The following is a 25,002-nucleotide window of genomic DNA, read 5'->3' as shown; positions in this document are numbered from 1 at the left end:
GGAGCATGCTTCATAAAAAAAAGCCTAACTCCAGGTTTATTTATACTTGTAGCAGGTTTTTGGGCCAAACTATTTCTTTCACTAATACATGTGGCTGCTGTCAACATTGTGTGCAGTGTATGTAGCAATAATATGCAGTATACAGCGCTGTGTTCTGCCAGCAGTATGTGGACTTCCCATCTGCTGCCAACACGGAATCACTCCTCGCCCATTCACAGAAATCCTTGTATTGTTATCAATGAACACAATACTTCTCTCTGTTTGGCTGAGACGGAATCAGAGGAAGCCTTTTATTCATTGATAAAAATATAAGGATTCCTGTGAATGGCTGAGGAGTGCTCAGCCCAATGCGATTTTGTTCTAGCACCAGAAGGAACATCCCCATGGAGCACAGTGTTGTATGCTGGAGTTCAGCTTTAAGCCACACCCAATATTCAGCCCAATGTGGCCAGGCCCCTTATCTCCATGGAGTCGCATCTTTCTTAGGTTCCAAGGTTGGGAGCTACCATATATGACATCACCATAAAACGACAGTCAGACAATTCCCCGATACAACGAAGAGATAATAATATATTTCCTCATTGGGCGCACCTGAAACACACCCCCTGCTTATATAAACCGCCCACAGAGCCATACACAGGCATATTTAAATATTTCCTCTTTCAACATAAGAAAAACAGACAGTTGTAGGGATGACGGAAGAGAAGGAAGAAGCAAGAACGCATGCGCAGTCCATTGTTGTCCCTACGCAAGCTCCGTAGCGTCACTAGTTCTAGTATAGGTATCGCGCAGGCGCAGGGAGGCATGACGCGGATGGCGGTGTGAGTCATTGCGCATGCGCAGTCTACGTTTCTCGTTCTGGCCTGGCGCGCTCCCTCCTCGCTTGCAGTGTGAGGCGGATTCAATGAGTGGCCGGCGGAGGAGCTGAGAGCGAGGCCCGATCACTAGGTACAGGTAACCGGGGGGGCTGCTTTGAAAGTTAATGGGTCACGAGCTTTATGGAATGGGCCTTTCACATTCTGCCTTTGGGGCTTGGTACTCCCTCTTTGCGTTCTCTGGGCCCTCCGCACCCTCTTTAGGTAATAGGGCCCTTTATCCTCTCACAGACTTCCTTGGTCCGGAATTTATATGCTGCGACTCCTGGCTACCCATAGACATCTCCGAGGTCTTATTGGTGCGTTCTGAGAGTTCTGTCTGCAAATTCCTGAAGGCCTATTTCTGTTCTGGGGGCAGTTCTTGAAGAGAGGTCTGTATGGGTCCCCAGGGGTTCATCACTGCAGGGAGATCTGTATGGGTAGATAGGTGCCCATCCCTGCAGGAAGAGCTCTATGGGTTCCTGGGAGCCTAACCTGGAGGGAGATTGCTATAGGTTCCTGGGGACCCATGCCTCCTGGCGGGAGATCGCTATAGGTTCCTGGGGACCCATGCCTCCTGGCGGGAGATCGCTATAGGTTCCTGGGGACCCATGCCTCCTGGCGGGAGATCGCTATAGGTTCCTGGGGACCCATGCCTCCTGGCGGGAGATCGCTATAGGTTCCTGGGGACCCATGCCTCCTGGCGGGAGATTGCTCTAGGTTCCTGGGGACCCATACCTCCTGGCGGGAGATTGCTCTAGGTTCCTGGGGACCCATACCTCCTGGCGGGAGATTGCTATAGGTTCCTGGGGACCCATGCCTCCTGGCGGGAGATTGCTCTAGGTTCCTGGGGACCCATGCCTCCTGGCGGGAGATTGCTCTAGGTTCCTGGGGACCCATGCCTCCTGGCGGGAGATTGCTCTAGGTTCCTGGGGACCCATGCCTCCTGGCGGGAGATTGCTCTAGGTTCCTGGGGACCCATGCCTCCTGGCTGTATGTTTTGCTGTAACAGTAGTGCTCATTTAAAAACGTAACTGAGAACTGTACAAGTGAAACCTTTTTTTGAAAATTGTGAAAGTCTGCTCTCTGTACATATCTGTAAGTTCTTTCAGGACCATCCCTGCAGGGAAATCTCTATAGGTTCCTGGGGGCCCATCCCCTGCCAGGAGAGCACTGTAGGTTTGTTGGTGGCCATCCTTGCTGATAGGGCTTGGTAGTTTCTGGAGGGGGACCGGCTGGCTACCATCCCCTGCTGGGAAAGCCTTGTAAGTTCCTGGGGGGCCCCATCTGCTTCTGGGAAAGCCCTGTAGGTTCCTGGGGGGGCCCCCATCTGCTTCTGGGAAAGCCCTGTAGGTTCCTGGGGGGGCCCCCATCTGCTTCTGGGAAAGCCCTGTAGGTTCCTGGGGGGGCCCCCATCTGCTTCTGGGAAAGCCCTGTAGGTTCCTGGGGGGGCCCCCATCTGCTTCTGGGAAAGCCCTGTAGGTTCCTGGGGGGGCCCCATCTGCTTCCGGGAAAGCCCTGTAGGTTCCTGGGGGGGCCCCATCTGCTTCCGGGAAAGCCCTGTAGGTTCCTGGGGGGGCCCCATCTGCTTCCGGGAAAGCCCTGTATGTTCCTGGGGGGGCCCCATCTGCTTCCGGGAAAGCCCTGTATGTTCCTGGGGGGGCCCCATCTGCTTCCGGGAAAGCCCTGTAGGTTCTTGGGGGGGCCCCATCTGCTTCCGGGAAAGCCCTGTAGGTTCCTGGGGGGGCCCCATCTGCTTCCGGGAAAGCCGTGTAGGTTCCTGGGGGGCCCCATCTGCTTCCGGGAAAGCCGCGTAGGTTCCTCGGGGGTGGGGGGGCCCATCTGCTGCCGGGAAAGCCGCGTAGGTTCCTCGGGGGGGGGGCCCCATCTGCTTCTGGGAAAGCCCTGTAGGTTTCTGGGAGGGCCCCATCTGCTTCTGGGAAAGCCCTGTAGGTTTCTGGAGGGCTCCCATCTGCTTCTGGGAAAGCCCTGTAGGTTCCTCAGGGGGGCCCCATCTGCTGCCGGGAAAGCCGTGTAGATTCCTGGGGGGGGGCCCCATCTGCTGCCGGGAAAGCCTTGTAGGTTCCTCGGGGGCCCCATCTGCTGCCGGGAAAGCCGTGTAGGTTCCTCGGGGGCCCCATCTGCTGCCGGGAAAGCCGCGTAGGTTCCTAGGGGGGGCCCCATCTGATGCCGGGAAAGCCGTGTAGGTTTCTGGGGGGCCCTCATCTGCTTCTGGGAAAGCCCTGTAGGTTTCTGGGGGGCCCCCATCTGCTTCTGGGAAAGCCCTGTAGGTTCCTGGGGGGGCCCCCATCTGCTTCTGGGAAAGCCCTGTAGGTTCCTGGGGGGCCCAATCTGCTGCCGGGAAAGCCGTGTAGGTTCCTGGGGGTCCACATCTGCTGCCGGGAAAGCTGCGTCGGTTCCTAGGGGGGCCCCATCTGCTGTCCGGAAAGTTGCGTAGGTTTCTGGGGGGCCCCCATCCGCTGCCGGGAAAAGCCCATTTGGTTCCTGGGGGTGGCCTTGCCCTGCCGGCGAAGGCCAGTGGGTTCCTGGGGGTGGCCTTGCCCTGCCCTGCCGGCGAAGGCCAGTGAGTTCCTGGGGGTGGCCTTGCCCTGCCCTGCCGGCGAAGGCCAGTGAGTTCCTGGGGGTGGCCTTGCCCTGCCCTGCCGGCGAAGGCCAGTGAGTTCCTGGGGGTGGCCTTGCCCTGCCCTGCCGGCGAAGGCCAGTGAGTTCCTGGGGGTGGCCTTGCCCTGCCCTGCCCTGCCGGCGAAGGCCAGTGAGTTCCTGGGGGTGGCCTTGCCCTGCCCTGCCGGCGAAGGCCAGTGAGTTCCTGGGGGTGGCCTTGCCCTGCCCTGCCGGCGAAGGCCAGTGAGTTCCTGGGGGTGGCCTTGCCCTGCCCTGCCGGCGAAGGCCAGTGAGTTCCTGGGGGTGGCCTTGCCCTGCCCTGCCGGCGAAGGCCAGTGAGTTCCTGGGGGTGGCCTTGCCCTGCCCTGCCGGCGAAGGCCAGTGAGTTCCTGGGGGTGGCCTTGCCCTGCCGGCGAAGGCCAGTGGGTTCCTGGGGGTGGCCTTGCCCTGCCCTGCCGGCGAAGGCCAGTGGGTTCCTGGGGGTGGCCACGGCCTGCCGGCGAAGGCCTGTAGGTTCCTGGGCCCCTGCTGTGAAAGCTCTGTAGGGTCCTGTGAGCCCCCTCCCCTGCTGGGAGAGCTTATAGGTTCCTGGGGGCCATCCCTGCTGGGAGAGCTCTTTAGTTTCCTGGCCCACCCGTGCCAGGACACTTCTATAGCTTCAAGTTCATTGAGTCTGATCCCTGTTGGGAGATCACTGTAGGCTCAGGAGCTGGTGTGTGGAGGCATGATGATGGTAAGTAGGGATGCTCCCATAGGTTCCTCTCTTTCAGGATATGGTGATACTCCTGTTCATTGATCTCCACCCCTCTTTGGAGATCACTCTATGCTCATTAGCCAAAATTCTTCTGTGAACTGCATTCCCCTCTTGCATCCTAGAAAGAGGGGATGTTCTTATGCCCCCACAACAGTACAGTTATATGGGGATGCCCTGTAAGCATGGGTCCTGTCAGTCTGGATCTCCAGATATCTGTGCATGATTTTTGCCTGTAAACCAATGTATATACTGCTGTATCAATAGTTCTCTTTTTTTCTGAGAAAAATGAAAATTTACTCCAGGCTCCTTTGACAGTTGGTAATATAGTCTATGCCATGGCCACGTGGGGTACTGATGTAAAGCAGAGCTGGCCCATCAACGTCTCTTCCTAAATACGGGTTCCCTCCTGTGGTTACATGACCAATGCTGCTTGTGTCATGTGACCGTCCATTGGAAGTAGTCCAGAGCACTGTTTTCTTCAGTAATAAGGATTTTACAGCTGAGAATGTCCTCCTAAATGTTGAACTGTTCTTAGTTGGCTCGCAGGAGTGTCAAACTGCGGCCCTCCAGCTGTTGCGCAACAACAAATTCCACAAGGCACTGCAGGGCCGACAGTGGAAAGCATGACTCCTAAAGCCAGAGGCATGATGGGACTTGTAGTTTCTCAACAGCTGGAGAGCTGCAGTGTGACACCTGTACTCAATGTATCTCACTCATGTTTAATGAGCAGCACAGTGACTAAATGGTTAGCACTTCCACATGGTAGTACTAGGGTCGTTGGTTCGAATCCCAGCCACAGCACTACCTGCCTGGAGTTTGCATGTTCTCCCTGTGCCTGTGTGGGTTTCCTCTGGGTACTCCGGTTTCCTCCCACACTCCAAAGATACGCTGGTAGGTTAATTGGCTCCTGTCTAAATTGGCCCTAGTATGTGTATGTATGAATGTAAGTTAGGGACCTTAGATTGTATGCCCCTTGAGGGTTGGGGACTGATATGAATGTACAATATATATATATATATATAATTGCTGCGTAAATTGACAGTGCTATAGAAATACCTGAAATAAATTTAGTTTATCCAAGGATTTAAAGTTTGAGGGTCCATGTTATAGAAAGTGCATTGATTGATGCAATCTACTTCTTTTGATTCTCTTCTTTCATCAGTAGGAGGTGACATTACTGCACTTGGTGTGACCTTTGTCTGGCTTATGTACAATGGCGACCGAGGAGAAGAAGCCAGAGACTGAAGCATCTAAAACACAATCCACTCCTTCATCCTCCACAAACCAGAGCAAGGTCTGCCAGTCTTGTGCTTTACATCAATGTTCACCTGTCATCGTGAAGCAGTTTTAACATTTTCCTAAATGCGCTATTTTATTGAAAGGCATTTACCAAATGTAGATGTAAGATGCACAATTGAGCATGCCTCTAATAACTCAGAAATCACTTGAATATCCATTTTAATCAGTTGTAAGACAGGATCCTATAGTTACACATTTTAAGGGTAGTCATTTTACATATACATCATTTTGAGGGCGGAAACTTGCTTTTGCTGAGAAAGGGAGGTATGCACAAGGTGGTCCAGTTGAATAAACACATTTACAGGCAAATGGTCTCAATAAAAAGGTAGTCTTTTTATCGAGCCGCTGTTTATCACTCTTAGCAATGGTCAGAATTAATTACAATTTTTTAGTTTAACAGATAGTCAAGCTACAATCATTTGCAGGATTTGATGCTTTAACTAGTGTATATTAATTCAAATTTCCGCCTGACTAAAACATTTACTTGTCTGTGCTGCTTTCATTTGCCGGCAGTCAGAATTACAAGCTTTTCTGTCACTGACCAGAGACAAGTGTGACACCAGTGAAGCATGAACTCTCCTTCCTGCATATTTGTTCCAGGTTTTGAGCTATTGGCTAATAAAGCTAGTATAAGATGGTAGCCCCAAAACTTGTATGTTTATAATGCAAAATGGCAATGGAAGCACTGATATTATTGCAGGTATGCCTCAGGGTATCCTTACAAGTGAGATGATTGTCAACCTGTACAGCCCATTATAGCCCTTCATTTTTAGAGAAACTAGTGGGTTTGTGGTTGTTTTTTCTATAAATATATATTGCCTCCATATATTGTGTATTTATTAAAGAATTGTTTAGAAAAGTCCTCTTTCAGCACTTGCATTGTATTCCATCTGTTCTTTGACCAGGTTGTATGTAGTAATAACTTGTTTTATCTTCATTTCAGCCAGCACCAGTAAAACCTAATTATACTCTAAAGTTCACATTAGCTGGGCATACCAAGGCTGTGTCTTCTGTCAAGTTCAGCCCTAATGGGGAGTGGCTGGCAAGCTCATGTAAGCATCTTCATATTTATCATGAAAGCGCAATTGAACTGCAGTTTAAGTGTAGTGGTGTTATGAAGAGAAGTAAGGTGAAGATAGTTAACCTATAGAGTTGAGTGATTTTTGCCCCTTATTTCAAACCAAAGATGCTAGTACATAAAGAATTATTTAACTGCTTTCCGGCTGCACTGTAGCCAATAGACTGCTATAGCGTTGGTCTCGAGTCCTGGGAGGGTGTGCTCTGTGACTGCTGTTTGCTTTGGGCACAGCTGAACACAGAACAAGGTAAAGGGCCAATCACAGCTGTCGTAAATTAATCAGCAGTTTAACAGTTACGGGCTCTTGTTTCCTCACAAACACAGCTTGTGAGTAAAGGAGAGCCTGTCTGTGGGGCTGCAGTAAGTACAGCATTTACACTGATAATCAGTGCAGCCTCATTAGCACACAGCAGAAGAAGAAACACTACGTGTTTGTAAGACTTTATAAAAAAGAAATAAAGTTTTTTTTTTTTGTTTTTTCAAAAATGTTGGTCTTTTTTTGGCAAAAAATAAAAACCCCAATGGTGATTAAATACCACCAAAAGAAAGCTCTATCTGTCTCAGATAAAAATTTCATTCGGGTACAGTGTTGCATGACTGAGTAATTGTCATTCAAAATGTGACAGCGCTGAAAGCTCAAAATTGGCCTGGGCTGGAAGGGGTGAAAGGGACCAGCATTGAAGTGGTTAAAAAGAAACCTTATTTGTACAAAAATCCATATTTATATAACATGATTTATGTGTCCCTAATAAATTTTTTTTTTGTCTTTTAGCGGCCGATAAACTAATCAAGATATGGGGTGCATATGATGGCAAGTTTGAGAAGACTATTTCAGGGCATAAGCTGGTAAGTGTGTGATTTCTCCCATCTTTGTGCTGTTTTTGTAGCTTTTCGTAGGTCTACTTGGCGTGCCGTGTACTCCAGGGAAATGTGATTCATGTAAATGGGAATTTAAACCTGTTTAGTGCAATAATTCCTGACAGGCCACCAATTAGAAGGTCAGCTTTTCTCAAGAGACCACCTAGCTTGTGAGTAAATGACAGTTATGTTTTTCTCAGGTTAATGTATTTGTGGTTATTTCAGGGTATATCAGATGTCGCCTGGTCTTCAGATTCCAATCTTCTGGTTTCTGCTTCAGATGACAAAACTCTAAAAATCTGGGATGTCAGCTCGGTGAGTTCCTCTAAAGTACATGTAAGCCCTAACTGACTAACCACTTGCCCTCCTGAGGATTTATCCCCCTTCCTGACCAGGCCATTTTTTGCGGTACGGCGCTGTTACTTTAACTGACAATTGCGTGATCATGCAACGCTGCACCCAAATGAAATTTACATCCTTTTTTTTTCCCCCACAAATTGAGCTTTCTTTTGGTGGTATTTGATCGCCTGTGCGTGTTTTTATTTTTTTATATTTTTTTTTGCGCTATAAAAAAAGATGGACAATTTTGAGAAAAATAAACATGTTCTGCAAAAAAATAAAAAAAATCAAATATTAATTTGGGACAAAATGTTTTCTGCTTACATGTCTTTGCTAAAAAAAAAAAAAAAAAAAGCCCAATATGTGTAAATTCAGTAATGGCGATGATCAGCGACTTATTGCGGGACTGCGGCAGACATTCTGACACTAGGGGAACTGACTTGGTGTCACTGACATCCCCAGTTACACCAATACAGTGATCAGTGCTTACAAAAAGCACAGACACTGTACTAATGGCACTGGCAGGAAGGGGGTTAAAGAGAAGTGTGGGATTTTTTTTTCATAAATCATACTTGCCTAGGTAGATGCAGCATCGGTCCCTCACCTGCTCCAAGTGTGAGAACTCAGTGATCACTTGATTGCTGAGTTCTCACAGCCGCTCTGATAAAGAGCAGTGACTGTAAATGCAGAATGAACTGCACTCCTGTGATCCACATGAGAAGTACAGCCAAAAGAGCTTTGGCTGTACATCTCTTTTAAAGTTTAATTTGCGAGTACTGGTGTATAGATAAATGACTTTTTTCAATCCAGAGTTTTTATTAGTTTTGAAATGGACATAAAGTAACAACATCAATGCTGACAAAGACACACCCATGTTGTACACCGTAGGTCTGTGGAATAGTTAAGATAAAGTCTCTGCAATATAGCATATACAGAAGGAATGTACAATATTGCATAGACAATTGGCAAGCTATCAAATTGCTGAAAACAAATGAAATGGGACATGATCACCCCCTGAACATATATATATTTTATATATATATTTTTTTTTTTAAAGCACAGGCCCTAGAGAATTAAATGGTGGGTTTTGCAATTATTTTATGTCACACAGTATTGTGCGCAGCAGTGCACCAATATAGAATGTAATACCCAATTGTTTGGTAAAATATAAAAGATGTTACACTGAGTAGATACCAAACATGCTTTAAAATGTATGCATGCCGTGCAACAGCAAACATTTTATTACTCTTAGGCGGCGCTTTAAAAGCTTGTACAAGTTACCACTTTGGATTTACACAGGAGGTCTGCTGCTGGAATTATTGCTCTCGATCTGATGTTCGCCTTGATACCTCACTTGTGTTTTGATCGCCTTCATGCATGAACACGGGCACTTTAAAATTGATTTTTACAAATTTTTTTTTTTTTACACTGTCCCTTTTTAAATTTGTAACTTTTTATTATCACAAAGAGTGTAAAGATCCCTTATGATAGCAATAGGCAGTGACAGGTACGATCCTCTGTCCTGGTATCTGATCAAGATCATGTGAATGGCTTTGCTGACATCCAGCAAAATCAGAAGTGACGCAATACTCGCCACTTCCGGTGTTTCAGACCATAGCAGTGATCAGGGTTGTTCCGGTTCCCAATCAGCCGTATGGTTAGCCAGCAGCACACTTGGGTCTCCCAGTGGGATGGGAGAGCCCAAGGAGGGGAAGGGGATGTCCCCTCCCGCCACTTTTAAAGGATAGGTTCACCTTTCAGAACATTTAACATATTAAGATCAGATCGGGCCCCCCCTCCCTGCTTTGACAGCTAGCTGGGGATTTTCTCCCCCCATGATGTCAAAATTAACTAAAATCTGTGATTGAGAGACGACGAATCCCAACAGCTTTAGTGTTTGTCGACTTGTAGTCCTCAATTAACTACCACAACGCTGCCAAGCTCCGTGGTAGTTTATTCATTTTTCCTGTTAGTACATCCCGCACGAGCAAGCACATGTACTGGTATGTCGCCTTGCGTGAAGTGGATAATTGGAGTATAATGCAATGCTTTTTTTCATGTTGCATCTTGGTGCTTTTATGATGTTCTGTACAAACAAATGGCAACTGCCCCAACCTATAACTGGCCTTTGCAGCAATGATAACATGGAAGAGCAACGCATGTCAAACAAAGAAATTCCCAGCTCAACTTACAAACCAGCCTTCAACCAACTGAATTATCATGTCGGTAACAGTTCTCATTAAAAACGTGTTTAGTTTGCACACATTTGCAGATACATGCGTAAGCTGCAGGACCTCTTCACGGCACCCCAGTATTCTGCAGCTCTTAACTCTGTAGATTTTGAGAACCTTTATAGTGGAATATAATAGATCGAGAGCCGGTAAGCCAGGCGGGAGCCCACCTTTCCTTTAAAAGCATAGGGGCTTTATGATTTTCTGCAGCTTTTTTGTTCACAGCCATTTCCTGTCTATATGCATGTAATCCAGCAATGGCTGCATGGCCCTTCTTAGGGTGAGTTTTTCTAGTGGTGACAATAGTAAACCATACCTAATGCAATGTGTATAGAAACGATCACTTGTTTTCTATTGGAAGCCTAGTCGATAATGCAGGGCCGCATTTGGGGGTGCAGTGACCAAAAAAAAAAAAAAAAAAAAGAGTGAACAAGGAACTTCATGGCAGGATCACCAAATATTTGTATTAAAAGCTGCAGATTAAGGTGTTACTTTTTAAATTACATTAACCTGTCAGTTATCAAACAGGTCAGGTCTCCTTCTCGGTTTACTGTACAATATAGGCTTACATTTATTTATAAAAAAAAAAACACACTTTTTTGGAGTTGTAAGGGAAAAGGATCAGTCACTTGATCACTTCCTTCCTCCTCCATCCTTGACTGTATGGTCAGGGAGCAGCTTGATGTCATCACGGTGCGCACCTGCACTGAAATTGCAAGTCACACAACTTCTTGCGCCTCTAGCTGCAATTGGTGTTACATTCTGGCTGCTACTAACCCCCTTGACATGCCCAAGTTAAAGTGCTTAGTAAAGTCTATGTCTATCAGTGTTGGTGGGCTTTAGTAGTGGGGGGAAATCCTCACTAGTAAAGCCAGCTTGCAACGCTGGATTGTTGATGCGTTGTCCCTATAGCCTAGACCAGTGGTGGGCAACCTTTTTTTCAACTGAGCCAAATCTCGCCAAAACCACGATTGAAATTTATTTTGAGAGCCACATTTTTAAAACTGAAAATACATCCCCCATATAGTAATTCATCCATATAGTAATTCATCCATATAGTAATTCATCCCCCATATAGTAATTCATCCCCCATATTTTGTCAATTCACTTACCTTTGCTCCGCGTGTTCTTCTCGCCGTGGTCCCGCGCCGTTCTGGTCTTCAGGGCGGACTGTGAGAGGAGTTCGTCACGCTGCCCCGCCTACATCCTTGCTGCCCCGCCTACATCCTGACAGCTGCAGAGTCCTGACTTTTGGGGTGGCCGCCCGAGAGGGGGGAGGGGGGCGGCCGCCCGAGAGGGGGGAGGGGGGCGGCCGCCCGAGAGGGGGGAGGGGGGCGGCCGCCCGAAAGGGGGGAGGGGAGCGGGCGCCCGAGAGGAGGGAGGGGAGCGGGCGCCCGGCACACAGAAGAGCCGCATTTAAGTTTGTAAAGAGCCGCATGTGGCTCGCGAGCCGCGGCTTGCTGACCACTGGCCTAGACAACAGGAGGAATATAAATTGTATTAATAGCTTACAGGAGAAACTAAGCAAGTACAAAGCTAAATGTTTAACCACTAGGACTGAAAAGTTTCTGCGGTGAGCACAACCTAGGTTTTTCACATGGAGAGATAATCTGGGCACTCTTCTAGTGAACAAACTTAATCCGTACCTTACCAAAATTTAAACTCGGATGGTACACTCCCTCAAAACCCCCAATTAATTTCTCAAGAATTCCATTCTTATCATAGCAAACTTTATGGAAAGCCTTTTGTTGATACTCCCTGTTCTCCCAGGAAGTTTTTGGAAATTGTGAGACTTCCAACTCTTTCTGCACACCACATAAAAATTATAGATAAACCATTCACTTGTGATGAGATCTCTAGAGTCATTAAAATGCTGAAATTGTATTAATTCCCTGGGACCTGATGGGACTTCTTAATGGGTATTTAAAAAAAGAAAAAAAATTCCCAGATCTAGTAATGCCTCACCTAATGTACCTTAGTTGCCTAAGAGATGGTGTGCTAACTTCAGAGGAGGACAGCAGGGCATTTATTAATATAATGCCCAAACAGCATAAAGATTCTACAGATGCATCAAATTATAAACCAATCTATGTAATTGTGACCTGAAAATCCGCTTGAAAACCCTTGCAATGCAATTCAATTCATTTTTAGAACTGTATATTCATAGACCTCAAACAGGCTTTATCCGATATTGGCAAACATCAGATCAGATACGTAGATGGATAAATGTGATCTGCAATTTTTCAAGCTGCCAAAAGGATATCTAGTCAAGTTATCTTAAAATGACAAAGATGGATCTATTAAATGTTCACATTTAGCTATTTAATATTGTACATAATGTCACTTGACTTTACAAGTACTTTAACTCAAAGTACTTTCTATTTCTCTCAGCCGCTTCCAAATATATAAAATTAAAGTAGGCAAATATAGATTACAGAGCCATTAAAGTGGCTCTAAAGCCTTAGGTTTTTCACTTTAATGCATTCTATGGATTAAGGTGAAACACCATCTGTGCTAAAACCCCCAACCCCCCCTTTATTCTTACCTGAGCCCAATTCAGCAATCAGCACGAGAGTAGTGACTCTCACCACTGTCTTCCTCTTCCCTAGATAGATTGACAGCAGCTGTCAATCAAATGCTGTGCTGGGCGGGGCTGAACTGCCTGCTCTGTGTCAATGGAAGCAGGCAGGGTGGTTCGGCATGAGCCCGCATGGGTGCCCCCTTGGAAAGTGACTTTCCATGGGGCCACTTGCCGAAGAGGAGAGCCTGGAGCGTTGATGGGAATCCAGAAGAAGATGATCAGGGCTGCTCTGTACAGAACCATTACACAGAGCAGGTAAGTATGATATGTATTTTTTATTAACAAAACAAAGGAAGCTTTTAATGTCGCTTTAGGTAGTGAATGTGTATGGATTATTTTTGGAGAATAAAAATATTGTTTTAGCTATTAGGTATCTCAGAATAGCACACTTGTTACCCACCTCCCGCCCGCCATATAGTAATATGACGGACGCAAGGTGGTTCTCTCGTTCTGGGAGGACATCATATGACATCCTCCCATTCTCACCACGCATGCGCGGCTCAGGGAGCGCACGGCGATCGGCGGGGTGCTGTGTCCCTCGGCCACAGCGGATCACGGAAAGAGCCGAAGATGTCGGATCGGTCATGTGATCAGCTGTGTTCAATCACAGCTGATCACATGTAAACAGGGAAATGCTGGTTATCGGCATTTCTCTCCGCTCGAGCTGTCACGCTGACAGCTAAAGAGGAAAGCCGGTAATCGGCTTTCCACGGAGGGGGACATGTACACTGATCATCAGGGCACTGATGATCAGTGTAGCCCCAGCAGTGCCACCTGTCAGTGCCCATCAGTGCCAGCTGTCAGTGCCACATCAATGCCACATATCAGTGCCCATCTGAGCTGCCTTTCAGTGTCATCCATCAGTGCCACCTATCAATGCCAATCAGTGCTGCCTTTCAGTGCCCATCAGTGATGCCTGTCAATGCCCATCAGTGCAGCCTATGAGTGCCCATCACTGCAGCCTCATTAGCGCACATCAGTGAAGGAGAAAATTGTATAACAAAAACTAAGAAAAAAATTTTTTTTTGTCAAAATTTTAATTGGTTTTTGGTTTAAGAAAAAATAAAAAACCCAGAGGTGATTAAATACCACCAAAATAAAGCTCTATCTGTCACAAAAAAAAATGATACAAATTTCATATGGGTACAGTGTTGCATGACCGCACAATTGTCATTCAAAGTGTGACTGTGCTGGAAATTGGCCTGGGCAGGAAGGGGGTATAAGTGCCCTGTAGGCTTGTGGTTAAACAAGCCATAACAGTAAAGGAATATAATAAAAAGATCCTAATCAAAAGTTAGCATACCCTTAATATCCCGTTGTACACCCTTTAGGATCAGTGACAATGTGCCTTAACCCATTTATAAGGAATCCATGGAATGAGAAATGTAGGTTAGTACTGCTGGGTTTGGGAAAAGTTAGTTTGCTGGATTTTATGGTGATTCAAAGCCTTCAGTGTCTGTCAGCAGTGAAAGCTTTTTCTTTATTCACAGAAGGTTTTCCTTACAATGATTCATTGAACTTTCAGAGATTATTGCAGTTTGCTGGTAATGGATGTGCTGTCATGGGGTAAAATATTTGGAGTCAAGTTTTTTCTGTTTTATCAGTCAGCAAGTATCTACTTTGTTTTTAATGCTGGCTAGAAAGGGAGAACCTTGTTGCTATGGGCAATACAAATGTCTGTATGCTGTCTTTATGCATCGGTACTTGAACAAAGAAAGTTACCTAATTTCATTGTGCTGGAGATGGACACGCTATTTATTCCAGGGATAATCATGTGTTCTCTATTGACAGGGAAAATGTCTGAAGACCCTAAAGGGCCACAGCAACTATGTCTTCTGCTGCAATTTCAACCCACAGTCCAACCTCATAGTGTCTGGTTCTGTAAGTATCATTTTCAAAGTACAGAAGGTACAGTACAAAGCCAGTTAGGCATACAAATATCACTAATAAAAATTACTCAGGCGCAGTCCGCCTGCTATCTGGTGATCCAGCCAGTTAGTCTGTTCTCTTTCAAAAGAACAAGCTCTTTTCCAGGATTATCAGTTTACAGAATGATACAAACCATTTAACACTGGCAGGGGTGTTTACAATGATTGGCTTTTGTTCCTGTAAAACCTTCATCCAAAAAGGAAAGAAATGGTTTGCTGTTGCTGCCTATAAAATGCGAGCTGGAGTTTGGCTTCAATTTGTTAGTGTATTTAAATCTACTAGTACATTTAACACGAAAATCCCCCCAGACTGATAATGCTGCTGTCAAAAGGTTCCACCTCTGCTCAGTCATCCAGAGTGGGAGCACTCTAATACAGGAGGTGGTGTGTTACTGGCTAGATCACCAGAGGAAAAAAAAAACTTAAAAACAAAGAAAACTAATGCAGCCATCACATCTGATAGGTAAGCTGCAATATGTAACATTTTATAGATTTGGGTTTAATACTACTTAAACCATGCAACACATTCAGTAGCCATGAGAAGGGTTGGGGGTGGTCAGGCAACACTGTGAATTAGTGACAGGTGCCCCTTCCCCATCCATAGGATGTATGCTCATGCCAAGTGTGGTACCCAAACAGACTATGAGAATTAGCGCTTTGTCTTATAGTGTTTCAGTGCTACCTCTACAGCCCATAGCATGTCAGCCATACATAAATCAAAATTCAGCTGGCTTAACAGTGGCTGGCCAAATTTCAATCCATATATGGGAAATCTGATTATACAGAAGTTGATCTATCGATCGACTTCTGTACAACTACCCTGTCTGGTTTTTCCCAAGCTATTAGTTTCAATACACCTGATCAGTGTATTCTGACAGCAGGGAAGTCTCCTCGCTCTTGAAATACTCGTGCAATACCTAAGCCAGAAGGATTCCTGCATTCACATCAAGTGTGAGTGGATGAGGGATACTGATTCAATTTTTTTTTTTTTTTTTTTTCATTCAACCTGCTGGTTGAATGAAAAAAAAAGACTGATGGACTGCTTATGTAGTTTCACTTCAAAGTTCCCTATGATATTTTTTTTTCCATGTAAATTCTTGCAGAGATTTAATACAATTTACCCTAAAGAATGATGGATGTAATATTATAACCAAATAAAGACTGTTTCATTTCTTTCACCTATCACATTTGACAACAATAATTTTGTAAGATGCAAATGTCATTTGGTACTCCCAGAGCAGCCCCTTGTAAATATACATGTGTGAACAAACTATCCAATTAACAAATTTTATCTTAATCTGTAGTCTTGTACTGTATGAATAAGTATTCATACACCTTGAGTTATTGTCTTGTACCTTCAGCTTTTGAGGACATATTCCCTGGGCACCTCCTTTATAAGCCTGCCATCATTTTGTTGGTGTCCTACGGTGGTGGACCTCTTCTTCCTTTATGGGGAAATCACTTTTAGCTTAACTAGTTTAGTTTATTTTATATTTAGTTTCTTCAATCAACTCTTCACTGCCTTCTTATACAACAACAGAAGCAGTGCATCCAGATAAGTTTAAAAGCTTGGGAGCCACGCCCTGCAGATGGCCTGTAATGTTACTTTGGGCACTGGATCCCGCTTGAGAGCTCATCTCGGCACTTTGTGTGGCACTTGTAATTAGTCTCGGTGCTGCCCAGAGCCATGTTCCAGTCCTATGGAATCCAGACTCTGAAGAACCTTCCAGGTTGTATGCCCACTGTAACGGGCAAAGCCTGGATCTTATATAGAGCTCAGCATCTTGGGCAAGTAGGGCTGGGTTACCCTGCATCTCTGACCTCTGTAAAAACTTGGGCTATGTTTGGACTGCATTTACTATACAGTGTGAACTCTTCAAATGGCTCTAAAACTCAACTACATAGAGCTTAGTCTCATGTGAGTGACCAGGTGTTGAATCACACCACAGGTTGCAAACTTTACTCGGGCACTTCTTTCTGGCCTTTTGCCCCAAAGACTTCACTACAGGATGGTCTGCCCCTGGGTTAGTGCGAATTCCTTCTGGAGACTCTTACCCTATTATCAGCCCCCTACTCTGTGATTACCTCACAGGGGAAGAATAGGTGAAAGAGAGCCAAGGCAAAATCTGAGGTAAACATATAATTTATAGAAGGAAAGCACGACACTCAACCTCAGAGTAATGATGCTTCCCTTGCATCAGAATAGGACTGTATTTTACAATGGTCTCTGCATCCAACTCTTGTTCTATTTCAGGCTTACCTGACAAAAGGCAGACTTTTCTGCAACTATGTCATAATTTCTTGGACAATTAACTGCTTTAATCCAATCAACTCTTTAGAGAACTTTGGAACTCCAGACTCTTTTTACTTGGCTCCACTGTCTCTACTTGAGTTGGATCCTGATGTGCACACCCTAGAATAGTCTGACATTTATATATAAAGTAGAACTTGTGGAACCTGTACAGTGAGCCGTGCATGGGCAACTCGCTGTAAAAATTCGGCAATGCTGAATCTGACAGAACGCCCGTGCATACGCAGGAGTGGCGTCATCCCCACCCGGCCAATGACAGCAGCCGGCGATTGAGAATCGGAAACCAGCTGCTCAAAGATGTCGCAGCCGGGCCGTTAACAGAAGAATGCTACATTGTCGGAACTGAGGCAAGTATACTTCCGCTTTAAAGGAGAAGTACAGCCAAAGCTCTTTTGGCTTTGCTTCTGTAGATCACAGGAGTGCAGTTCGTTCTGCACTCCTTTGACCCATTTTCAGCTGACAGCGGGCTGAAATTGCTCAGCTGGTCCAGGCTGGGGAAAGATCCTCACTTCAAAAGTCAGGATCCACCTCAAAGTCTGGAGACGCACCTGGCTCAGTCTATCAGCGATCTGCTGAGAACTTGAGCCATCCGCTCCCTCCCACTCTACAGCCCAGCGCTCCATTGTGCAATGGGGGGGCAGAGCAGACAGTAGTGCCTGACAGTCACCTCTCTCTACTCAGAGCAGCTGTGAGAACTCCGTGATCTGCAGTCATGTGATCACTGAGTTCTCACACTTAGAGCCGGTGGAGGACAGATGAAAAAATAAGTCCGTACTTCTACTTTAAGTAACTAAACTAATTTATTTATTTCAGGTACTTATATAGTGCCGTCAATTTATGCAGCGCTTTTACATACAGTATATATTGTACATTCACATCAGTCCATAACCCTCAAGGGGCGTACAATCTAAAGTCTCTAATGCACATTCATACATATACATACTAGGGCCAATTTAGACAGGAGCCAATTAACCTACCAGCATGTCTTTTGGAGTTTGGGAGGAAACCGGAGTACCCGGAGGAAACCCACGCAGTCACAGGGAGAACATGCAAACTTCAGGCAGGTGGTGCCATGGCTGGGATTCGAACCAACGACCCTAGTACTGCCAGGCGGAAGTCCTAACCATTTAGCCACTGTGTTGCCCATGCATTCATATAAATAAAAGCACAGATGTAGTATTTAAAGACACTAATATAAAATCTTAGCCAAACGTTCACATATGTTCAAGAATAGGTAAAACTCTCTTGAACTATTATGTTGTTGCTTTATTGGTACCCCAAATATGTTATCTCCGTTTTGACATTTGTGTTAGAACAAGAGATCCATAAAAGAAAACCAAGGAGGGGACTCCTCCTTTTCCACTTTTAAAGGATTCTGTCATTCTACAAAGGTATATAAGTGATATAAAGACTGTTTTAGTTAAGTTATTCATGATATATACATTTTAAATTGTAAGAATGAAAAAATAATAAAAATGATATGAAAGACAGACAGAATATGTATATTATGCATATTAAAGTCAGGCTTCCACAGGGGTTTAAACAAAAAACTAATTTAAACCTAGTGAATCCAAAAACATCCAAGAATACATGGACAATGGTAAATGCTTGTGTGTGGGTGAGTTTTTTTGTTTTTGTTTTTTTGGTTTTTTTTTTTTTTATAAAACCCTTCACTGTTTTCATGCTACTAAGTGTAATAAACAGTGCAGGCAGTGCTAGGTTTTTCAAGGGCAATGGGGAGTAAAGAGCTGCATGCGATTTCTGAGACTCAGGAAGGGCCCTGTAAGTGTAATGCACATCAAGACTTAAAAGTTTAACCTAATAAATTATGTTCTTTTGTTTTGCCTAGTTTGACGAGAGTGTCCGGATATGGGATGTGAAGACTGGAAAGTGCCTGAAGACTTTGCCTGCCCACTCCGACCCTGTCTCTGCTGTAAGATGTTCTGCTGATGGTTTTTCATGAGCAGTTTTCTAAAAATCCTTTAACATAGCTGGATGCAAGAGGGGTCTAGAAAGCTGAGGCTTTAGTCTCCTCCTACATATAGTGAATGCAGACATACTGGAGGGTTCAAGACAGTTTTGAGACTAAGAGGTAGATTTACTAAAACTGGTGCACTCAGAAGCTGGTGCAACTGTGCATGGTAGCCAGTCCGCTTCTAACTTTATCTTGTTCAATTAAGCTTTTCCAATAAAACCTGGAAGCTGATGGGTTTCTTTGCAGTGTTGCACCAGATTTTGCACTCTCCAATTTTAGTAAATAATCCCCTCTGTGTCATTAAATATTCTGTAGTTTGGGGAGAGCTGTACACTTTATCCCAGATGGAGTCTAGTGTTTCTTGGCAGATACTGTGCAGGGAAACAATATATCAAGCATTAAACCCAAGAACACAAATTTAAAATATTGTGACTTACTAGTCCTTCGATATCGTGACGTCATTATCTTTTTAGTGACTAAACTTTAGGTTTTAAAGTAAAGGTTTGTCCAGAACTGATGGAACAAATAAGTGTCTTATTACACAGACATTTTTCTAACATCCTGTATTTTGGTATAAGCTTGTATCAAAGAGCGACATTTCATAGAGGTTGTATGTACAGGTTATTTTCTGTTGGGAGATCTGCCAGTGGGATTACGAAACACTAGTTGGAATTGGCATATGCTGCAATTATTTGATAGTGGAACTCCTTTTTTCAGGTGCACTTCAATCGCGATGGTTCCCTCATTGTGTCTAGTAGTTACGATGGACTCTGGTGAGTTCAGTTATCTTGTTACTCTTTCAGAGCTATGATTGAACTATGTTTGTCCCTCATCAAATCTAACTTGAAAAGAAGTCACTCCCGGACAATCAGCCTAAGCAATGGCATTGCCTGCCCAGCAGCTGCACTTACACAAAGGGGTGGAGATGCTCGTGGACATCCTTGACTGAATAAAGCCATATGGTCAGTGACACTAGCCTAATATGTCCACGTGGCCATGTTAGGCCAATAATGTAACAAGCATCCCCGCACCTTTTTGTATTTGTCAGCTGCAGGGCAGAGAATGCTCTACTGCCTGCACGTTGGACTAAGAGTAATGGTTGGCTTCTGGCTTTGGAACTAAACCAGTCAGAACAAACACAAGATTATCCCCACTCATGATATAAAGTATCCATTTGAACAAAAACTGATGAAGCATGATGAGAATTCTTACTTTTATAGTAGCTCTTATGCTTTGATTTTTTTTCAGTTACTGTATTGATACGGGAGAAAGAGTAAGGGACTTCTAGGGCTCATTCACACCATGATGCAGAGACATCGGTTTTTCTGCATGCGTTCTGCAAAGGCACAACAAAATCAGTTCTCTATGTGCCCTGTTTACACTACAACACTATAATCACATGCAGATTTTTTTTTTTCTGCACAGGAATCTGCAGGGTATATAAAACTCATTGAAACGTGCATGAAAACTGATGTCAGCTGAAGTCTCTGCAAATGAAATCTGCGTGTCAGTTTTTCTGCACGTATGGTGTGAATGAGGCCTTAAGGTACTAGAAAGTGTTATAAAGTGCATACAGTATGATATTTTTTATTAAGACAAACAAAATACTCTTCTCACTTTTTGTTGGAGTGTACACGATATGCTGTTTTGCATGATTCAAGTGTTTTCTCACAGTTGAATCGATTTATTTTGGTGCACTTGTCCATTACTTGCACGGATATTGTATTTATACACGTTTAGGTATTTATATGTAGAAGGTAATACACTATTATAGTTTCATTTTTTTGAGGTTCACGGAGAGTGATAGGAGGATTGGAAGCTCAACACATTGGATTAAGAAATTTTCCTTTGGACTTATATTTTGGACATTTATTATTTTATTTAATTTATTTTGGGAATATTTTGATGGGGCTGGAGTAGGATTGGTTTGTATAAGGATTTGATGGAAAAGGTTGGTTATAATAATAGGACACATTTGCCGCTTACTACTGTGTATAGTACTGCCACGCTAGCATCCCTTTTTATACCTGTAAGATGTAAAAGTCCTGGTTTGACTTTGCCCCTCAGTTTTAAGTTTGTTCTGCATATGTTTCTCTTCTCTTCAAATTATTTCTGTTTTTTTCTTGTTTAGTCGAATTTGGGATACGGCTTCTGGGCAATGCTTAAAAACACTCATTGGTAAGAAACGGCTTTGGGGAAGCTTGATGGGTTTTAGGTTGTCTTTGTAGCAATACTCAAATTTCTTGTGTGGGGTTTTTTTTTCACTAGATGATGATAACCCTCCAGTGTCTTTTGTGAAGTTCTCTCCAAATGGCAAATATATCCTAGCAGCCACTTTAGACAAGTAAGTACACCATGGTGTGTGTTAGTCATTTTTTAGGCAGATGTTGTTATTACATATAATTTTTTTTTTTTTTTTGTAATGTCTCGATTTAATTTTTTTTTTTTTTTTTTTTTTTTGACATTCAACTTTAAATTCTGTCGATTTTCAGATCACTTTTAGTGGTAAAGTCGAATGAGCTGTGATGGAACACCTTTATCTCTTTTATGTTTGTAACTGACAAATTTTACTGATGTGTTTTTATTAGACTAAAAGCTGTTGTTTTAGAGCTTACTACATGTGGTATATTTTTTGTTTTTAACTGGCTTTGTTTTGTCATATTAAAGCTTATTTACTTTATGACTTTTTTTTTTTCTCCTCCCAAGCACTCTTAAGTTATGGGACTACAGCAAAGGGAAGGTAGGTGTCACAAGGAGATGTCATATTGTGTTTAGCTTTGTGTCTCTAGTCCTGTTGTGTAAATAGCATCTGTTGTGTTGGTAATTCAATATCTTGATGGTATTCCCTGCCGCCTGGAGCAGCCCTCAGTCTGGTGGGTAAATTAAGAGGCTGTTATTGTGCCCTTTTCTGATAGTTGTGTGTTCCCCAGGACGACTTTGATTAGGGGGTGGAAATAATGTTCATCAATTCCTCGGGGGCCCTGTGACCCAGTGTTAATTACACAGCCTTTCTCACCAAGTCTTCTGTTAACCACTAATTTGTCTGCTGTGGCAATGTACACTGTTAGAGCATGTTCTATATGTGAAAAATCTTCTTACAGCAGGCTGCAGAGAGGAAAGAAATGAGTTGTAACAGTATACATTGCTCTCAGAGGACCTGTTAAAAGCTTTAATATAACTAGATTGTTTATGCTAGATAAGCAGCCTTGTGGACAGGTAAATGCTGCACATAGATAACCTGTATATTTCAGAAAAACTGTCTTGGCTCTTTTCTGTATGGAAGTAATCTCTTTGATGTCATGGGCTCCTATGCAGTTAGACTACAGCAACATTTAAAAATCAGTTGGGATCTCCTGATGCTTTCCAGGATAAATAGCATCTGTGCTGAAGTCATACAATTTGCTTATTTTTATTTATTTTTTTCCTTTTAAACTTGGCTTTCATGAGGAGCTCTTGGCAGGTCTAGGAAGAATTCGTGCAAAAAAAACCTGCTAGTATTTCGATCGGCAGAGGCACATGATGCGGTTGTTCAAATTATAGGCACCACTTGTCAGCTTTATTAAAACATCCAGTAACTTTTTCACTGAATAAAATGTTTCAGGGCGATTCTGATTCTGTGGTCTGCATATTATGCTTGAAACAAGGAGTTTCTAGTAACTGATTATTTTCAGAGCAAGGTGGCCCTGGCACATGTTTTTTGTAACCAATATGTTTTTACAGTGATCTGGTTTTAGCTTAAAGTAGTACTAAAAGCTTAAGTTTTACTTTACTTATTTGGAACATGAGGGGCTTCTGTTGAACAAGGAGGGCTAAATTCAGATCAGAATTCAACTGGACCCTGTTGAACCAGTTTTCAACAGATAAGCTTTGATAATAAAGAGAAGCTTATTGAAGCAGCTGTTCATGACAATTTGATTCTGTCTTCTCCCGTTTTGATAAATTGCTACCAATGTGTAAGTCTAGACTTTCTTAAATGGAGGAAAACAGGCTTTAGTATCACAAATGTACAAGGGGTCTTCAAGCTTACTGTTGTCCCTGTGGAGTCTTGATTGGTGAAGTTTGAGTCTTACTAGTTCCCCTGCAGCTAGATGGTGAGTGTCCCTGTCAGTGCTGTTCTTTGATGCTAATGGAACATGAATGTGTGTGCCAGCCTGAGTTCCAGCCAGCTGGGGCACCCATATATCCAGCATGTCTTGCTATGCTACATCCTCTTACAGCAGCAGCTTGGGTGCTTCAGTACAAGGGCACAGCGGCAGCTTTATCTGGAAGTACTATTGGGGTACCTGTTGCAGGGGTCTCGGTCACCAGAAGGTGTCTTGGCTCTTGCCAGGCAGCCAGCTTAGCTGGGTGGCCACTTCCATTTCGTAACTTTACATCACAAGACAACAGGGTACTTCATAAAAATGAATACGTGGGTTATGCTGCCACCATCAGGTGAATGGACACTGGCCAAAAAAGGCAGGAATTATATTTCAGCACAATTGATGTAAATAAAAACATGTGAGTTTAGTGTAACGATTGGATATACATGTCTCTCTGAAGAGCTTCCTTCATGGGCTTAGTCTTCTATTTTCTGGCTTATTCTCTACACCCCTGCTGGGGTTACTCTACCTGGACCCTGTATGCAAGAGGAAGGACAGTCTGTTATGTTGTGAGTTGGCACTGGATCCTGTAGGCAGTGATCTCCAGGGTATGTATCTGGTGGCTTCACTAGCAGGGTGCTGTACAGGTCCAGGGCATTGATCCCCTGTAGTAGACTCTCGAAAGGCTGTGAGGGGTTTAGATTGGGCCTTCTGGCCCTGAATGCTGGACTGCGTATTGCCTCTGTAGTGAAGCATATGGCAGTCTTTTCAAAACAGTATTCTTGTGAATTGGGGCAGTAGAAGCTGAATTTTAATGCAGGCTGAATTATACAGGTGGATCAGTCCACCGCAGTTGAACACTGCAACATATTTGTAGTTTTGCTTACCAAAGGGTTGCCTCTGGTTCCAGGATTGTTGAACACCAGGCATTACCCCCTTGTGAGGTACTTAGACAACCTCGGGGAATGATCGGCTCAGATTTTGGTATCAAATGTCCATCAGATGGGCATGGTCTGGAATGGTCCAGACAGGCATTGAACCTTCAGATGTTGGCTTTGGTTCCAAAGCAACATCTGGGGTATTTGGGCTTAGTCCTAGTTGCTGCACAGGGAAAGGTGTTGCTTCTGCAGGACAAGTCTGTCTCTACACTCTCAGATGGAGTCTCTGAGGTTGCCTCGATAAGCCTCTCAATTCATGTCTGCATGATTGTACTACGGAAAATGGTAGCTGTCTTTGATGTAATTCCATATGCCCAGGTTTACTCCAGGACTTTATAACTCCATATCATGTCAGGCAAACATCAACAGTATTTTGATTAACCCATGCATATGATTGCCAAGGCCGCTCTGAAATGGTGGTTTTCCATGCGGATGCTAGATGCCAGAAAATCTTTTTCTGATAACTTGTAAGGTTTTGATGATGAATGTCAGGTTTTTTTCATTGAGGGTGTTCTGGAGAACTTATTTGAGTGACATGGTCATTGGCGGAACAGAGTTTGCTAATCAACACCTTGGACGTTCTGTCTATTCAGTTAGCTCCTCAGCATTGGTCTGCCTCTCTTCTGGGTCTCCTGTCAGGGTGCATTTGGACAAGGTCATGGCTGTGGCATATATCAACCATCAAGTGGGGAGATATTGTTGTGCTGCTCAAGAGGAAGTGGACCTGCTCTTGTGCTGAGTAGAACTTCATGTTCCGAGCCTCTGCCATGTACATTCCCAGTATGGAAAACTGGCAGGCGGACTTTTTTTTAGCTGTCAAGAACTGAACCTGGTGGGTGGGCCCTTCATCCAGTTATTCTCAGTGATTTGTCACTGTGGGATCTCTTGGCCTGCAGATCATCAACAAACTGGACAGGTTTTCGTCCCGGACCAGCGTCCTTCGGTTTTTAGCGATGGATGCCCTGGTGACGCCTTGGGTTAATTTCTCCCTGATGTATGCCTTTCCTACCCTGTAGCTTCTTCTCCACCTGCTGCGCAGGATAAAGGTGAAGGGCATCCAGGGAATTCTAATCACACCAGCTTAGTCAGGAAGAACATGGTATGCAAACATCACAAATCTCTTGGTTGTGGGCTCTTTCAGGTTAACCAGAC

General features: G+C 44.3%; 1 protein-coding gene across 4 annotated transcripts in view; it reads left to right on the top strand.

Annotated features, from left to right (window-relative positions):
- Positions 1-799: 799 nt before the first annotated feature.
- WDR5 (WD repeat domain 5) overlaps positions 800-25,002 on the top strand; it is a 43,447-nt gene continuing 19,244 nt past the window's right edge. The window contains exons 1-11 of one of the 4 annotated variants that reach the window (XM_089684693.1): positions 800-948; positions 5,396-5,524; positions 6,473-6,581; positions 7,380-7,453; positions 7,691-7,780; positions 14,408-14,497; positions 18,705-18,788; positions 19,548-19,603; positions 20,962-21,008; positions 21,099-21,174; positions 21,537-21,570. In XM_089684693.1, the coding sequence (XP_089540819.1) occupies positions 5,444-5,524; positions 6,473-6,581; positions 7,380-7,453; positions 7,691-7,780; positions 14,408-14,497; positions 18,705-18,788; positions 19,548-19,603; positions 20,962-21,008; positions 21,099-21,174; positions 21,537-21,570 (741 nt within the window). In that variant the 5' untranslated portion in view covers positions 800-948; positions 5,396-5,443. Of the gene's footprint in view, positions 955-5,392; positions 5,525-6,472; positions 6,582-7,379; positions 7,454-7,690; positions 7,781-14,407; positions 14,498-18,704; positions 18,789-19,547; positions 19,604-20,961; positions 21,009-21,098; positions 21,175-21,536; positions 21,571-25,002 lie in introns of all 4 variants that reach the window. The other 3 variants (XM_089684691.1, XM_089684694.1, XM_089684695.1) reach the window with 3 other exon arrangements.

Source organism: Staurois parvus, unplaced genomic scaffold (genome assembly GCF_062004578.1).
Source record: "Staurois parvus isolate SC_StPar_1 unplaced genomic scaffold, SC_StPar_1.0 ptg000352l, whole genome shotgun sequence".
Taxonomy (NCBI): Eukaryota; Metazoa; Chordata; class Amphibia; order Anura; family Ranidae; genus Staurois; species Staurois parvus.
The sequence above is the reverse complement of the archived record's forward strand: the minus strand, read 5'-3'. Positions and strand labels throughout refer to the sequence as shown.